Here is a 19,830-nt window from a genome sequence, read left to right on the forward strand (position 1 = left end):
ACAGTAAACACGAGCTGTCAGTTGCAGTTCGACGAAAAATATTGCATGTGTTTGGGCCTCTAATTCGGCCTCTGAATGACAATAGCCAATTAACCCGTTTCTTAACCCATTCATTTTGACAGTTCATCGCAATGTTGTTTTTTTCATTAATTATTTTGTCATTTTTTGGAATAACTGTGTGTGTATGATACAAAAATACGTTTATTTAATCATTTCAACAGTTTATGTTGTATATTTTCTATTTATTTGCATTTTTTTGTAATTATATTTTTTATTAGCTTCCAACCCGATAAAAATTAGAGATGATACTCATTCATTCGTAATTCGTGCGGAATTCAAACTGAATTACGTGCAGCTTGTGTAATTCGTAGTTGAATGATAAATAAGAGCGTGAATTAAGAATAACTGCACCGTGTGAACAGGGTAGTCAGCTAGAAAGCTTAGCAGTTTTTAGGTGCTACCAGTTAGTGCATTGAACTGAGGTGGTGTTCCGTGCGATGAGCTTATGACACACTGAGCAGATCCAGACATTAGTATCTAGATTTTGCTCAATAATAAAGGCTATAATTAATAGTATTCTCGAAGTGCTTCAACTTCGGGTGAAAAAACTATGAATTTAACATTGGCGTGTCATTGAAGGTATGTTATTAATTTTTGACAATTTTGAACTACACCTTATCTAATTGTTTTTATACTATAATATTTTTAGGAACGCTATAATATAGCGTAATAAGAATATACATATGTATGTACCTGTATTAAACCCATGTGATTGAGAAGTTTTAACACAGATGCGTAAACGCGTTGTAATTGTACCCGGCTAATTTTACATTGCAAATCTGAGGGTAATTGACGCATTAAATAGTGCTGACGAACAGGATGACTCAAAAATGTTGACAGTCTTTCATCTGCTCCCTTATCAATGCGAAAAATTTTATTAAATATAGATAGAGGCATTCGATCCATTGCATCTATAAAATACACCCATCCAGCTGGCTTATCGGAATATCTCGGCAACGGTGGTATAAACGTACGCCAAGTAATGTACTTGGTATATGCCTTCATATTTGAGTATTCTGGTTCCAATTGTTCCAAATACTCATCAATGCGGAGAGACGGCTCAGATACCTGCCATGTTTGAAGTAATTCTTTAGTAATTTCTAGAGGCATTTGACATTCGTTCAACTCAACCACAATATAAAATAAAAATTCATGCATATATCTAGATATTAAAAACTTTGGTGGTTTGTGACTTTTCAATGGTATCAAAGTGTTTTTGTTAAATTTAGTTTCAGACTTTATTTTTTTCGAAGTTTTTATTTTTCGATTCTGATGGCGTCTAGAACTCAATAGCCTATGTCTCTTCTCTTCCAGCAATAAGAAAAGGCTGTTTTTTAGTTTTAAAATTTCGTTTTTAAGAGCAATATGTTCAATGTCGATTTTCGGATGCGTCACATAACGGTATATACGAATATTTTCCTCTCGCTGCAGCAAAATTTCATACATGCGAATAATATTGCTTTTACTCATTTGATATAACATTCGTTTGATAGACTTCTGACAAACTTCGTCTTTTAACCCCTTACTTTTTTCGTGTTCCAATAGAAGTTTGCGTAAGTGTTGGACTGAGATGATACAATGTTCGTCGATCATTTTAACAGCAAACGCTTTTCTTGATATTAAACGTTGACTTATGTTGTCGTTTCGCTGCATTAACGAGTTCATTGGAAATTCATAATTTTTAATACGCGCACATATCTGTGAAACATCTGGAAACTGTGCCTCCATTATAGGAATATTAGGCTCTTCAGCACATTGTAGGTTTTGAAGAACATCTAATGAGTTTTTCACCGACTTATTTACTGAGTCAAAGCATTCGACGGCAACATACCTGAAATTAATAATTGTATGAATTAAATAACTGCTGAAATATATAATAAAATATAATTGTATGATATGTGGTCAGCAACTAACTTTTTGTATATTATACATCCTCCTTTCAAACTAACTAACTATTAGCAGCAAACGTTTTTTTAGACAACACAGACAACCAACAAATACTAGTTTCAATTGTTCCAACTCTTAATGCAAATTTGATAAATAAACCCGTTAAGGGAGGTTACAAAGTTTCTGTTTTGATGACATACTGAAGTAAATAATTTTTTTAAATTTTGAAATAAGTGAATTCAGAAGGAATAGTAACTCCTCTTTGATGAGTTTGTTTATATAATTGAATGGCTTAATATAACAAGATCAAACAAATTATTTTGAAACAACTGAGTTTAAAGTACTGAAAAGTTAAAAAAAAACAATTTTTTGAATTCGGGTGGCTTATGATGTTTTTACTAAGCCCTTCAATTGTCATTTAGAATTGGATCCACTTTATGGATTTAGTAGCTGTTGTTTTTGTCCATAGTATATACTATACTTTTTATTAAATAGTTCTTCATCATAAAAGTATTAACATTACGAAAATTTAGTCGCATTAACTGGAAAAACGACCCTATAAAACACCAAATACGTTTTCTATTTTTTACGCGTGTTCGACAAAACTTCAAATTGTACTTTTTTCAGATTACCATAATTTTGAAAGGGAGTTATTAAAAATTGTCTTATGGGATAAGCCGAATCTCTCAGCAAATGGTATTTAGGGTAGCACAGACTCTGTAAATCATTTCCCATAAATGATAGTATTAGTATTCGCGAATAGTAGCTTTGCAACACAAATACCCTGAAATGTTACAGATAATCGAAGGATTTTTATATTTTGGAGTTCTAATAGAAATATAACTTCGCTCTATAGCAGTTAGGACACATAAATAAGTATATTCAGGTCAGGTTATGATTGTGGAACGTTCCATTTTAACACAATAAAATTTTTAATACACAAAAAATATTTGTTTTCTTTGAAATAAATCTAAAGTCTTCTTCTTCTTGTAAAATCAGAGAAAAACATAAACAAAAACCAGATGTTAAAACAATTTAGCCCCATTTACATATACATATATGTATGTGCCACACGTAATATTAAAAATACATATTTCATAAATAAATTAATTTTCTTTTTCCTTTAATTTTTTTCTTTATTATCTTTGTGTAAAATAAACAAACAACAGATTCTGTACGGAAAGTGCGACCAACTTCGCTCTTTGCTTAACCAAATAAAATTTGACAAAGTTTATATGTATGTATTCGCACAGTTGCTTAAGCAGACATAAGCTAGTGTACGCATATTATAGTTAAGGCTTAATTTCTCACCCTATGATTTGATAATGTTACACTTTTTTAAAACCGCGAAAATGCGCCTTACTTAATGGTAGTTGAATTGCTGAATTTAGTTTTTAGTTAATTCAGTAATTACAGAATACCAAACATTTCACAATTTCACTTTTGGTTACATAAATAACGACTTTAAAATTCGATATCAAGTGTCTGAATCAATATTCATATTCAAAAACAACTTTTAAAGGTAAAACTAATTTAATCGCTGATGTTTTTGAGTACAAGGGTGTTGCAACAGTGTTGCCATACATAAAAAGTACGAATTTATAGTAGGGCATAGCCGACCATATGATACCCTTAAAGTTCTATAAAACTAAGTTTTGCCGATTTTTGTACTATGAAAATTGATAAAAACTTAAATTTAAAACAATATTGTGAAGTTCCCTATAATTTATACTAATCTATAAATCAAACATTTTAATAATTAAGGACTTTCAAAGTAAGAAGTAAATTGCTCATTACTGTATTATTTAACAATTTTAATGAAATTTATTGTGATCAATTGAAATTAGTTAAGAAAAATAATTAAAAAATAGCATAATAAGATAAATATATTGATTTTTTAAATATTATATATTTAATTTCAATTGGGGTAGCGAAGCATAGCGGGTATTAGATGGCATGCAAATAAAAAAATAGTTTTAAGCGCTTTAAATCTGCAGTAAAAAATATGCTCATAAAATTATTTTTAATTATTATTAAATTTATCTATCTATGTATTTATATAGTTGCAAGATGGACAAATGCACAAATTTCACATTTTACGACGTTATAACTGTTTATATGAGCAAACATATCATTTTGGGATTGTTAATACAATTTTGAATTTTATTAATAATTTAATGTTAATTTTCATTTTAAAAACGCTGTTAAGGTTAAAAAGTAAACAATTTGAAACCACTTACATGTTAGTTCTTTGGCGTCCAATATCAACACAATATGATTTTATTAAACCTTCCGCTGTCATTTTTTTAATTAGCTGTCTTAAAGATAAATGATTAATTGACAAATGGCGATAAATTTCAGTCTGACTGCATCCACGATTTCCAAAACGAGATACACAGCGATAAAATTCTTCTCGCAACGGCATATCAATATATGAATGTTTTTCGTTATGAAAATCCCCATCTGTAAATAAAATATTCGTGAAGTAATTTTGCCAATAGATTTAAATAAATTTTCAGTACCTGTATTTTCGTCAATTTTGTCTTGTTCATTTTCAATATTTTCGAATATATCATCAATAGATTTTTCGGGATGTCTTAATTTGACTATAGCGACCATTCGACTGTTTGTCTGATTCTTTTTCTTATTAGGATTCGGAAAGACATCATAGTATGGCAAGGACTAAATAAATAAGCGAATAAACGTTTGTTTAATGAAATCTTTTTGAAGTTAAAATTCCTCGTGAACCTTAAGGCGATCGATACAAAACGTATGTTTTATCTTAACAAATTTTGTAATTGTTAAAAACGTATTTGTGTTATCATACATTTTCAGAAAGGTTTTGTACCAGTAATCGTAATTCCGACTTGGAATTAAGTCCTTAATCTCCTTCAAAAAACATTGATTTTGAACAACATTTTTTAGAGCAGAAACTGAAGAATATATTAGAAACTTTATGCTTTAATCAATAATTCTATAAGAATAATTAGGAATTCTTTCGTAATATATAGGAAATTGTAAGAAATATTTTAGTATAATGCAAAATATTCTTGAAAAAATTAATTTAAATAAATTGAAAAAAGGGAATTTTGAATAAATATGGCAAAATTTACGAAATATTAGGAATTCTTTCGTAATATATACGAAATTGTACGAAATATTTTAGTATAATGCAAAATATTCTTGAAAAAATTAATTTAAATAAATTGAAAAAAGGGAATTTTGAATAAATATGGCAAAATTTACGAAATATTAATTTATTCAAACATTTTTGTTCTTTTTAAAATAAATTTTCTAATTTTAGTTCAAAATTATTCTCCACACGAATTTTCATTTTTTTATGAAAATAATTCGTAAATAATATTATAATTTTTCTTAAATTTTATAAAAATGTTGTAGTTTTTTTTTTAATCATAATATAATTAATATCATTATGTTTAATTTCGCTAAAATTTAAGAAAAAAATATTACGAAAGGTTTTCGTACATTTCGTACATATTACGAAAATAGAAGTTACGAATTTTTTTCTTAAAGTTGAGCATGGATTATTTTCAGTGTGCAAAAGCATAATTTAAAAAATCATATTCTTTATTAGATGTGATGAACCTTTAAATTTTCAGTTTTTAAGCTTTAGAACAACGAATGTTATACGTCCCAAAATTTTTCATTATATATGGAACATTCCTTTGGTGGGTTTTGGGAAATTTACCTACAAATTGACATGACTACTTAAAGTATTACAATAAAAAATAACTTTTAAACACTATTTTTTAAGGTTATTGATAAAATCAAGTTTTGTGTTTTTAATTGCACTACTTTTCTTTCTCTTATTTAAATTCTGTTAAAAATTTGAAATAACTACGTTAACTACGTCAAAAATAAACCGAATTCGTTCAATGACATGCTTATGTTATTTTCATTTTTTTCACCAAAGTTTTATGTACTTCGAATATGTTATTTGTAATGAAATATTTGGTTTATAAAAGCGAAAAATATACAATCGCATTTTTAGATGTGATTAAGATGTCGTTTGTAAGGTATGACATCAATTATTTTTTTATGGGTTCTAATGTATTTTAAAACTTCATCATAATTGTTTTCTAGAAAGTAGATTAGATTTAAGTTTTATATCCTAAAAGGAAATTTTTTTCCATAAATTTGACATATTGTTTTATATTTTCTTATCGATGATCGTCTTTACGTAGCTGATCATTTAAAGGAGTTTCATTCCTGTTGATTAATCAAAATAACAGAAATAAATAGAACCCTAAATAGAACTAGCTATCATCATCATCATCATCTTCATTTATATTTAAAGAGGATGATGTGTGGTATCAGTATCACCATTGTTGTCAGCTTAAAAGATTAAAACTGATTCAACATCATAATTGATAGTTCAAATAAAGTATTTTTCTAGGATAAACGTGAGCACAAAATGGAAACCTATGTTGTGCCTGATCAACACAATTGTGATATCTGTTTTTCCTTCCACCCTATTTAATAATAACTTTGAAGAATGTTACTTGAAACCGAATAATCATAGCATTATATCAACATTAAGCCATCATCAGTAAAACTTTAAGTTTTTTGTTAATAATAAGAATCACAATGTGAACTCATGTATATACTTGCCGAATAACGAAACCAAATTGGAGCCAAAATAAATAACTTTTTCTTTGCCTCTTTTATTATACCCTACACCACTTTAGTGGGGTACATACATACATACATACATACATACATACATACATACATACATACATACATACATACATACACACATACATACATACATACATACATACATACATACATACATACATACATACATACATACATACATACATACATACAATCATACATACATGCATACATACATACATACATACATACATACATACATACATACATACATACATACATAGCTTAATAGAAAATTACTTTAAATTACCAGTAGCACTATTTCTTTGAACATTACATACACACAAACATACATGTATACATACATATGTACATACATACATACATACATACATACATACATACATACATACATACATACATACATACATACATACATACATACATATAAACATACATACGTACATAAATACATACATACGTACACACATACATACATACATACATACATACATACATACATACATACACATTATTTCCGAGGAATGTCATCGATTGTACCACCTATGGTCCACGAGCTATATTAATTTTAAAAGCATTAAATTGTTTGTGGAGAGGCCATGAATTAATTTTTTAACATACTCGTGTTTCGAAAATTTTTCGAAATATGTGAGTTAACATTGCTTTTTTAAAAGTCTTTTGCCTTTCAAATGATGGAAAATGTACTCTTGCTTCCACTAAAGGCATGGAATAATCTGGCTTTTCTTTTAACATTAAAAATAATTTCTCCACCATACTAATCAGTATACTACGATATGCCGGGAAAAAACGAGGTAGAGTTAGCAATGTTGTTACGATTAAGCGATCACTACGCTTCTCATTAAAAAGTTGGTGAGAAACAACTCCATGCCTTATCAGTTTGTTTCTAAAATAAAAAAATAAAAAATACAATATATTAGTTTCATATGAATAAGGTGGTGATCTTTCATCATAATAATTTTTAAGCCCTAACATGTAGAATTGTATGTAGGAGGCATTCCTACATAAAATTCTACATGATTGTTGTTAAATCGATGCACAATAATGTACTGAACAAAAAAATTTATATATCTGATGAACTTTTTAAAAAAGTACATTCAATGTAAATACAAATAGTTTATAACAGAGTTTATATATTAGTAAATGCTTTTATATTTTTATTTTTGACTTTGCAATAAATATGCATTTACCTCATATTTAAAAAATGGTTCTGTTCAAAATATTTCTAGTATTTTTGCTAAAAATATTTACCCATACAAACTATTGCATATTATAGCTTACAGACAAATATAAAATGTTTTCACTTACAATATATTATGCAGCAACTCGCTAACATATTTATAATACCCACATATATGGCATATGGCTTGCCTATAATATTAAAATATTTTCCTACACAAATTATTCGAAGTCAACAATATTGAAGCCATGCAAGCAGTAATATACGAACATGAAATGTACGCAAGCAGAGCATATATGTGCCGACGCACAGTGGTATAGGAAAAAAAAAAGAGGGAAATAATTCGGTAACTTCTAAACGGTTAATCCGATTTTAATGAAATTTGGTATGCACAAAGAGGAGGTGTTGTCGAGTTTAGGTTTTGAATTTGGACCTTATAGGCCAACCAGGGGCCCGGCGGGGGGTCCTCAAATTAGGACACCTCGGCTATGTTAAATTTTTAAAACGATCTTATTTCTTCATTTGAGTTCCGATTTAAAAAAAATTTCGTATATAGAATCTCCTCATCGAGCACTATAAAAAATGTCGTCATAGCAGTAAATTATCTCTTATAGTTTAGGAGATATTCGCATTTGAAAATTAAAATTTTAAAATTTTTACCGTTCTTACTTTAGTTTTTTGATAATAGCGGGTCCAAATATTCCCGATTTTCGCCATTTCTTTTTTTATTCGCTTAACAACAAGTTTATATATCAAGCAGTGAAAGAATTATGTAAAAATCATGACTGAGTCCAAAGTTATAGGCATTTTAATTTAAAAAATTAAAAAAAGGCGATTTTTTGCCATTTTTTGGGGAAAAAAGTATCTTTTTCTTTTTAAGTTATCTAAAAAGTTTCTAAGAAGATGTATATAGAATTTATACTTTTTGAAAAGCTGACTTTACATAAAATACGATAAATGAAACAAAACCTAAAAATTTTTGATACCGAGGGGACCAGGTCCATCCAAAAAACCCTATTTTTTATAGAAAATTCAATTTTGAGCAAAAATTCTCAAATCGCATAGTCGATATCAAATTATAGTGACCTGTTTTATATGACCCAATATGTTCTTAATCATTTTGTAACGGGTTTCGATAACCCCGCCCCTGGTATGGATATAATAGGCAAAAAACCAAAAAATCCCATTTTTGGGATTTTTTAAAACTTTTTTGGGAATTCCGGGATTTCTAATAAGAAAATTCGAACTTTTTATTTAATTTTAGATTTTGAGTAAAAAAATCTACCTAACTGTAAAATTTCATCAAAAAATATTCATAAATAAAATTTTTATTGCAATTTGAAAAATTTGTATCTTCGCAAAAACTGAATAAAAAACATTTTTTAATTTTTTTTAAAAAGTATTCCGCGAATTTTTTAATTTTCAAAAATTATATACAGTTTTGAAAAATAGACAAAATTACCTTTCCATTGATATATAACATGCCTACCTAATGTTTTTTAAGTGACAAATTAATTAGGGAAAACTCAACATCTTTTAGAGAATTTACCTAGTACTATTATTTTCATCCATACATTTGTTAGGCATGTTTTACTACCTAAATTTTTATGAATTTTTACAGCCACTTTTTACGATTAATCTTTTATTCTTTATCCCTAAAAAAAATTAACAAGTATTTATTTTATATAAAAATAGTCTTTATTTATTTTTTTTTATAAATTAATATAATTTTGTAAAATAATCGGTATCACAGTAGTCCATATCTAAAAGATAAAGTAAATCTTTAAATTCATGAATATTTTCAAATGCTAACGTTTTGTAGCAAATCCAACGTTTCCTTATAGTAGATAAAACAGGATCAGAAGATAGAATCAGATTATTAAAAATATCTTCATTTTGAGACTGCCTAGAACACTTCCTTGAGCTAAACTGATGAATATGCTTAAAGTCTCTATTCCTCGATTCTTGGGGTTCTTCCGTAAAGGCAGAATATTATGTTCTATGATGACCTTTCCATGACATAATATCTTGTGAACTGTAGGTGTCATTTCTTTCTAGGGATATAATTCCAAAAGTAATTTAGAAACTTTTGTAGAATACTCTCCAAATTTTGTTGCGTTCACTTTATGCTTGCTATTTATCGCCATTAGAATAATATTGACCTTTTGCAGTAAATCCATACTAATTCCGGTTATTTCGGAAGTAGTTTCAAAATGTTTAAAAAACGTCTAGCGGTATTACCATCGTTTGTGCTTCCATATCCTGTGAGTGGTTTATCAATATTTAATCCCATCCGCTTTTTAAATTCCTCTTGAATTCTTCGTTTCTCACTGGCTCTCATTTCCATTAACTCCTTATTGTTATTTGCACTTTTGTTTGCATTTTCCGGTATGCTTCTGTACTTTAAATCATATGCTAAATGTAGAAAATGTTCCAGAAATCGTATGCGAGCATGTAGGGGGGATATTCCAAATTGTAATGTTTCCTCATTTATTGATCTTTGCTTGGAAATATTCGAAAATTCTGATTTTTTATCACCACATATGTAGCAGTACCAAGTAGATGATGTTCCTGTAATGGCATTTCCAACTTTCCCATCAATCATTGTAAGTTTTAAATCATAGGACATCTTAAACGAATAATTTTCTATTTCGATTGTTATAGGTTCCAAGTTTTTAATTTCTGCTTCAATACGATTTATCAAATCTTGCGTTGTTGTTTTGGATTCCTTTATATACTCAAAGCTTATTGGCCTACAAAAAGCTTTGGATCCTGGAGTCGAATTCTTCCAAATATCATCGAAACTGGTTGATGGAGAATCGCTGTCAGCATACTTTCGAATTCTTAATGGAACTAGCGATGCCATAAATACACTTTTATACTCGGAAGATGATTCACTTGTGTTGATTTGGTGTGGGTATACTCTTTACAATTCTTTTCAGTCGTCTTGGTGATGCGGTTGGAAGAATATTTGCAATTTTTATGGCATCCAAAGGCTGTTTTTCTTTTCTTAACATTGCTTTAAAAGTGTCCGAAACTTCTTCGTTAGATAAGGTTTCTAGTGAAGTTGATAACCTTTTCCTCTTAGATTTTGAGCTCAAATCCTCATACTGCTTACAGGGAGCACCAACAGTTGATACGCAAATAGCAACTTCTACACATTCATCCAGCCAATCAGAAAATTTCGATCGAAATTTAGCAATGGAATACCGAACACTCTTCAGTTTTATATCAACTGATTTTATAAAATTTTCAATTTTACATATATCAGTTTTATCCACTTTATTTTTATGTGCAGTTTCAATATATTTCAATAAGAAGTTCACTTTATCTTGAAAAGGAGCTGAAGAGTGTTCAAATAAAATGGAGCACAAATCATTTTTTTTAGTACGATCGCCATGATTAGAAAATTGCAAATAATTACAAACAGATATAAACCTGTCTTATATATTAATTACAGGTACTTAAATTAAATTATTTTTTAAAGGGTTATGATATTCTACCTAATATGTCTAACGTATCCTTATGTAATGAATTTTTCCTCAATAGGTCACATTAATAAGCTACCTATTAAAGTGACCTATAGGGGTAAAAATCATTACAGTTTAAAAAATAATACCTGAAAATTTTTTAATATATGTAACAAATTTAAGAGTTAACGTTATGGATGAAAATAATAGTGCTAGGTAAATTTTCTAAAAGATGTTGAGTTTTCCCTAATTAATTTGTCACTTAAAAACATTAGGTAGGCATGTTATATATCAATGGAAAGGTAATTTTGTCTATTTTTCAAAACTGTATATAATTTTTGAAAATTAAAAAATTCGCGGAATACTTTTTTTTTAAAAAAATTAAAAAATGTTTTTTATTCAGTTTTTGCGAAGATACAAATTTTTCAAATTTGAATATGAATATTTTTTGATGAAATTTTACAGTTAGGTAGATTTTTTTACTCAAAATCTAAAATTAAATAAAAAGTTCGAATTTTCTTATTAGAAATCCCGGAATTCCCAAAAAAGTTTTAAAAAATCCCAAAAATGGGATTTTTTGGTTTTTTGCCTATTATATCCATACCAGGGGCGGGGTTATCGAAACCCGTTACAAAATGATTAAGAACATATTGGGTCATATAAAACAGGTCACTATAATTTGATATCGACTATGCGATTTGAGAATTTTTGCTCAAAATTGAATTTTCTATAAAAAAAATAGGGTTTTTTGGATGGACCTGGTCCCCTCGGTATCAAAAATTTTTAGGTTTTGTTTCATTTATCGTATTTTATGTAAAGTCAGCTTTTCAAAAAGTATAAATTCTATATACATCTTCTTAGAAACTTTTTAGATAACTTAAAAAGAAAAAGATACTTTTTTCCCCAAAAAAATGGCAAAAAATCGCCTTTTTTTAATTTTTTAAATTAAAATGCCTATAACTTTGGACTCAGTCATGATTTTTACATAATTCTTTCACTGCTTGATATATAAACTTGTTGTTAAGCGAATAAAAAAAGAAATGGCGAAAATCGGGAATATTTGGACCCGCTATTATCAAAAAACTAAAGTAAGAACGGTAAAAATTTTAAAATTTTAATTTTCAAATGCGAATATCTCCTAAACTATAAGAGATAATTTACTGCTATGACGACATTTTTTATAGTGCTCGATGAGGAGATTCTATATACGAAATTTTTTTTAAATCGGAACTCAAATGAAGAAATAAGATCGTTTTAAAAATTTAACATAGCCGAGGTGTCCTAATTTGAGGACCCCCCGCCGGGCCCCTGGTTGGCCTATAAGGTCCAAATTCAAAACCTAAACTCGACAACACCTCCTCTTTGTGCATACCAAATTTCATTAAAATCGGATTAACCGTTTAGAAGTTACCGAATTATTTCCCTCTTTTTTTTTTCCTATACCACTGTGCGACGAAAACACGAAACAAAATGATAGTCGCGACTATCAGGTTACAATATTTTTACTATCAAACATAAATATTATTTACTATAGGAAATGACTTATGGTCTAAAATTTAACATTTCATGTTGAACTTGAAAATTATAAAATGTGAAAAATGTATGCAAGATATAACCAAATTTTATTTAGAAAATAATATAAAACGTTTATATGTATATTATGAGAAAAATGTATGCATGAAATAACCAAATTTTAATTACAAAATTTTTGAATTGAATTTTGAATGTATTTATTTATTAAATATATGTGTAATTTTTATGTGGAGTATTAAAATGTATGTATTTGTATTGATTGTAATATAATTAGAAAAAAATTATATAAATTCTTAGAGGATCATATGAATGTAAAAATACATATGTATATTCATATATGTATATATATATGTATGTAAAAATTGTTTTTACAGGCTATTTTTAAACATATTGTTTGTAACAGAATGATAAATTCAATATAAAGCAAGAAACACTAACAATAAGTTTGTAAACAGGTAGTGTTTATTTTTATAGGTATTTTAGAAATTTGTAACAGGATGGCAAAAAATTAAGAGGGGACATAAAAACATTAAAAGTTGTTTTTGTAATTTTACATTGTGAAAGGTTAAAACAACAAAAATGTATGAATGTATTACATACATATACATGTATGTTTTTCATATGCATGTACATTAGAGTGCTCCAAAAAAACTAAGTTTCGAATTTTAACCGCCCCCCCTAAAATTGTTGCATTTTTTTTAGTTTTCACAAAAGTTTTGTCATTAAATAATTTGTTTTGTATTTTAATTTATAAAAATAAGATGCATTTACAAGGGGAAAATATGCATTTTTTTTTAGTTTTCACAAAAGTTTTGTCATTAAATAATTTGTTTTGTATTTTATTGTCAAAGAATCGTAATGTACACAGAATTAGCGTTACAAAAAGACAAAAAACACAAAAATTGGTTGAAAATGTAAAAGTTATTAAAAATTCCCCAGGCCAATATCGTGTCTCAGAGCACTTGAATTCCAAATGTGATAAAAATATAAACATATTTTTGAAAATATTTTAATAAAACAATTGTGTTACTTTAAATACATCTGTAGTTACTTGAATATGAGTTTTTGTCCTTATAGAATAACGTAAACATGTTCTCAGCTATGGTCGAAAAATTTTGATATTATTAACGGTCGTTTCAAAATTCAAATTTTAGTTTTTTTTGATACTTTGTTAAACAAATTTCAATATTTTTGGGAGAACTCATAGGGATTTATGGACAATAGATTAGGGAATAAAACAACAAAATTAGGTCAATACCTCATATAGTTTGCCTGTACCTGCAATTTGAATTCTGCCGATTTCGGGAAAAACTCATTTTTGTTTAATATTTTGCAAAATTAGCCTTTTTATTATATTATTGTGTATTTTAAATGAAACCTTTTGTAAATTTATTAGTCCACATATTTCTGAATAAAAATCAAGAATTTCGTGCAATTTGGGAGGAAATTATACTAAATATATGGAAAATAATCAAAATTAATCCTTAAAAATAATCAACTAACTTTTTGATTAATTTTGATTTTTTTGATAATTTTCATTAATTCCAATTAATCCCTGAATTTTTTAGATTATTTTTAATCGTAATCAACAATTAATTAAAAAAATTGAAAATAATCGTTAATTAATCATTAATTTTACCTATTTAATAAAAATAATCTAATTAATAATGATTACGATTATTAATCATTATTTTACAGCTATGATTTTAAGTAATACAATTGTTTTATTAGAATATTTTCAAAAATATGTTTATTTTCATATCACATTTCGAATTCAAGTTCTCTGAGACACGATAATGGCCTGGGGAATTTTTAATAACTTTTACATTTTTCAAGCAATTTTTGTGTTTTTTATATTTTTGTAACGCTAATTCTGTGTACATTACGATTCTTTGACAATAAAATGCAAAACAAATTGTTTAATGACAAAACTTTTGTGAAAACTGAAAAAATTGCATATTTTCTCCTTGTAAATGCATCTTCAAACTTCAGAGCCGTTGCGGCACCAGTTAACGTAATCCTATCGACCTAATTTTTTGCACGACTTATTTTTATAACCCATAGAACAATTCTAGTGGGGGGACGGCCTGTAGGATAATATTTTTTCATCATACAAGCTTGGAGCACTCTAATGTACATATACATATGTCACATTTCTATAAATTATTATTACATACTCTCAATTATCTTACAATAATGAATGAACAGGCGCGAAGAAAAAAATATATTCATATGTAGGTGTTAATAAATTTGCATATGTCATTGCCAACCTTTTGAATTTGCATGAGAGAGACTAAATAATAATGATATTTCTTCCCTCTTCTCTCCACCACAAATTCAAGTAAAGCAAAAAAAAGGATCTTGCGTAATCCACCGTTATGGAATACATACATACATATATTACATACTCACAATGATCTTAAACAATAATGAATGAACAGGCGCGAAGAAAAATATACATAGAAAAATATGCATACATACATATATACACCAGTTATAAATATATTTCTAACTGGTGTATATATACATATGTATGTAAGTATGTGTGAAACAATAACAAAAAACACATTCGTCATAAAAATGACCTGTAACAGCACTTTTCTTTCCTACTTTTCACGCACATTCCATAACGGTGGATTACACTAGGTCATTTTATGCTTTATCTTTAAATTGGTGGAGGAAAGACGATATGTAGAATATATGTATGTATATGAGATGCAAAAAAACATTCGTCATAAGAATGACCTGTAGTAGAACTTCTCTTTCCTACTTTATCATTTTACGCACATTCCTTAACGATGGTTTACGCAAGATCCTATTTTTTGCTTTACTTGAATTTGTGGTGGAGAGAAGAGGAAAGAAATATCATTATTATTTAGTCTCTCTCATGCAAATACAAAAGGTTGGCAATGGCATATGCAAATTTATTAACACCTATATATTTTTTTCTTCGCGCCTGTTCATTCATTATTGTAAGATAATTAAGAGTATGTAATAATAATTTATAGAAATGTGACATATGTATATGTACATGCATATGAAAAACATACATGTATATGTATGTAATACACTCATACATTTTTGTTGTTTTAACCTTTCACAATGTAAAATTACAAAAACAACTTTTTATGTTTTTATGTCCCCTCTTAATTTTTTGCCATCCTGTTACAAATTTCTAAAATACCACTAGACACTAGACACTACTAATGCATTACTACCTGTTTACAAACGTATTGTTTCTTGCTTTATATTAAATTTATTTCATATCATCCTGTTACAAACAATATGTTTAAATATATCCTGTAAAAACAATTTTTTACATACATATTTTAATATATTTTTACATTCATATGATCCTCTAAGAATTTATATAATTTTTTTCTAATTATATTACAATCTATACAAATACATACATTTTAATACTCCACATAAAAATTATTCAATAATTCAATTCAAAAATTTTGTAATTAAAATTTGGTTATTTCATGCATACATTTTTCCCATAATATACATAAAACATACATAGATATAAACGTTTTATATTATTTTTTAAATAAAATTTGGTTATATCTTGCATACATTTTTCACATTTTATAATTTTTCAAGTTCAACATGAAATGTTAAATTTTAGACCATAAGTCATTTCCTATAAGTAGTAAATAATATTTACGTTTGATAGTAAAAATATTGTAACCTGATAGTCGCGACTATCGTTTTGTTTCGTGTTTTCGTCGGCACATATATGCTCTGCTTGCGTACATTTCATGTTCGTATATTACTTCGAATAATTTAGGAAAATATTTTAATATTATATGTGGGTATTATAAATATGTTAGCGAGTTGCTGCGTAATATATTGTAAGTGAAAACATTTTATATTTGTCTGTAAGCTATAATATGCAATAGTTCGTATGGGTAAATATTTTTAGCAAAAATACTAGAAATATTTCGAATGGGAGCAATTAAATATATTATATTCATAAAATATATTTATATTTTAATATTACATACGTATGCATAGGAAAAAATATGCATTTTGGTTACTAATATATTAGTAATTTAAATCACTGGTTTATAATAAATTATAACTCCCTTGAATAAATATACATACATACATACATACATACATACATACATACATACATACATACATACATACATACATACATACATATATGTATGAAGTATGCACACCCTTGTTTATGATCTGGCAACGCTATTAAACTTTAGCATTAGAAATCTCACTAAAATATTGCTACAAGGTCTAATAAAACGTACCTATATTTCAAGGTCGTCATTGGTTTTGTCAGTAGACATAGTAGATCATGATTGAACAAGTTAGTGTCTAAATTGAATTGAAAGAATTAATAAGAAGATCGACTTTTATTCTCAAGCGTAAGCGGTGACCACCGACTTTTACAAGGCAGAACACCAACGAAAGCGCCACAGTGAATACAAACGACAACACTGCAGCCTAACAAGTATCCCGAGTGGCAGACTGTCGAGAGTTTTAACGTGAGCACCTGCCGTGTCGGCCTTATCTCACGGTGGTCTTTTTCATCCACAGGGTAGACTTGAGAACGGTCTACCATCGCCCCTTTGTCTTCAATGAAGACTCAGGTGGCAATTTTTGCACATTGGCTATGACCGGTACCAGCAAGTACTTTGCTGGAGTACTCGAGCTATCTAATCTCATGCCAAAGTAGTCACGTTGTAAGACAACCACACTACTATGGCTCTGTTGATTCGGCAACAGCACCTAGAGACGTAACCGGTGGACCGAAGCACGATCCATCAATAAGCCGTAGACATCGTTCTTACTCACAGTGGCACGCTGTGGTAAGTCTGATATGAACAGAGTATACTCTGAACACATCTGGACAAGGAAGGAAAATTAATTGGTATCACTTGTATATGATACCTTTCATCCATCATCATTCAACCCAGCACACATCTCATTTATTCGACACATTCATAGAGAAAAACATACGACATACTCATTTAGGTATACGGGTGGGGTAAGGCCCGCATACCTCTACATTCATTCTGTATCATATACAATTGACACCAACCCATTTCCAACGCTTAGTCCCACAGTCACTCCTATGTGGGGTACCTGTTGATTTTCGGCAACAGCACCGAACTTATCCCGAAATATTGACTATTATCATGCATCAGTCTTTTAACCGCCACTTATACTCTTCCCGCGAATTTGGGTTCAACCAACAGCCACTACGTGGATCCCGAAGGAACCTGCGGGCAACTGGCCACCCGTAGTACCAGATTATGCGGTGCTCTGGTCTGACCTCTGGCAATCTATGCAAGGACTAAGCCAAGCCGTAGACTAAGAACACCAATTTTTCAATCCCGGTCAGATTGGAGGTATTGGGCCCTCTTTATACCCCGGGATTGCAATAACACCAAGGCGGAGGTCTCGCCAAGGTAACATGCCCCCGGAGGGAATCCCGAGTGGCAGTAAAACCACCACTTTTTTGAATCCCGACCCGAAACTATGGTTTTTGCAGATAAAAGCACAGTTCACACCAGCTAGTATTACAACAGCCGACACGAAATATTATACGCTGGTGTCGGAAATTGATTCATCGATATTAAAATGTGCATCTTATATAATAATGTCACCCCGGCTACCGGAAAGTACCAAATACACAAAGCATGAGTTTTTTGAATCCGACGACAGTTTTAAACGATTATTCGAGAATTTGGCTATGGAAGGGAAAAACTTTCTATCTTGCAACGTGGAAACAAGGAGAATCGTTACTACCTTACCATCGACATCATCAACGATCAACCCGACACAGTAGCTCATTACGCTTACGCATGCCTCGTTCACTATCGAACGAAATTTGTTGGTACCATCTAACATTAATGGAAAGGGCGACCAAGTGTCAATCACTTTGTAGCTTCCGGACACGCCGTTCGAAAAACTAGTAAGCCCTCCGTTTTCGACGGCGAACGAAGAGTGACACAATAACAATACAGGAGCGGAATTATATGTACTTCCCAAACCAATGAACGTCAACTACAACCATCTTTGATTAAATTATTTGCTATAAATAATACGGAGATCAACACATATAGAGATCGGATTGCGACGTCAGTTAAATGTCTTTTTACGGTGGCCGACGTGTCCCATTACATAATCGGTGCAGAATTTTAACTTATTGGTTGATATGAAAAGTAAGTCCCTTGTGCCAGATTATCGACAAAGTTTCATCAGTCGTAATGATACGTAAGACAAACGGCATATTCTATGAATTAATGATACAACACAGCGACCTTCCGGATTATTCTCATTCTTTGTCAAAGACTTCAAACCCTCAGAGATCTAACATTATATTCAGACAGTGGACCTCCGATAGCACAGAAGGTCAGACGATTATCCTCCGAAAAATTGGAGATTGCGAAGAAGGAGTTTGATTATATGTTGGACCACGATATTTGCTTTCGATTGAAAAGCTAATGGGCCAGTACCTTACACTTGGCTAGGAAACCCAACGGGTCATGGTGGCCGTGTCGCGGCTTCATACCTTTGAACGCCAAGACAATACTCTCGCGGTAAAATTATTATTTTTTAAATAAAGAAACAAAAGCAATTTCTACTTACATATATACTACTTTTATAAACGGTTTAAAAAATATTTTTAACAAAAAATTTACAGATAAAAGAAACGAATTTTGTTGTGTAATCTTAAAATGATATGATGTTTTTGAATTTGTGTGAATTTTAAATTTATAAATATCAGAGTAGGCAAAAATATCGCTCGCGATCGCTATTTTATTAACATCGCTCGTTTTAAAATTAAAATTATTTTTTAAAACGCGAGCACAATTTTAATTCGAGTTTTTTGTATTCTCTTGTATGTATGTACATTGATGAACATGGACAAAATGAAATTACTAATTACAAGGCGACAATAATACAAAAATTAGAAAGAGTTCTCTTCGACACAAATATTTTGGAATATTGGAAAACGAAGAAGTTAAATGATCCTGAAATGGG

The 19,830-nt window shown here is 29.4% G+C and overlaps 1 protein-coding gene across 1 annotated transcript in view; it reads right to left on the minus strand.

Annotated features, from left to right (window-relative positions):
- Window positions 1-450: 450 nt before the first annotated feature.
- LOC111686245 (general transcription factor 3C polypeptide 1) overlaps window positions 451-19,830 on the minus strand; it is an 84,575-nt gene continuing 65,195 nt past the window's right edge. Inside the window, exons 6-10 of the mRNA XM_046947010.1 lie at window positions 7,231-7,513; window positions 4,470-4,629; window positions 4,188-4,410; window positions 754-1,891; window positions 451-537 (exon numbers count right to left, since the gene is read on the minus strand). Coding sequence (XP_046802966.1) covers window positions 451-537; window positions 754-1,891; window positions 4,188-4,410; window positions 4,470-4,629; window positions 7,231-7,513 — 1,891 coding nt within the window. The remainder of the gene's footprint in view (window positions 538-753; window positions 1,892-4,187; window positions 4,411-4,469; window positions 4,630-7,230; window positions 7,514-19,830) is intronic.

This window comes from Lucilia cuprina, chromosome 3 (genome assembly GCF_022045245.1).
Source record: "Lucilia cuprina isolate Lc7/37 chromosome 3, ASM2204524v1, whole genome shotgun sequence".
Lineage (NCBI taxonomy): Eukaryota > Metazoa > Arthropoda > Insecta > Diptera > Calliphoridae > Lucilia > Lucilia cuprina.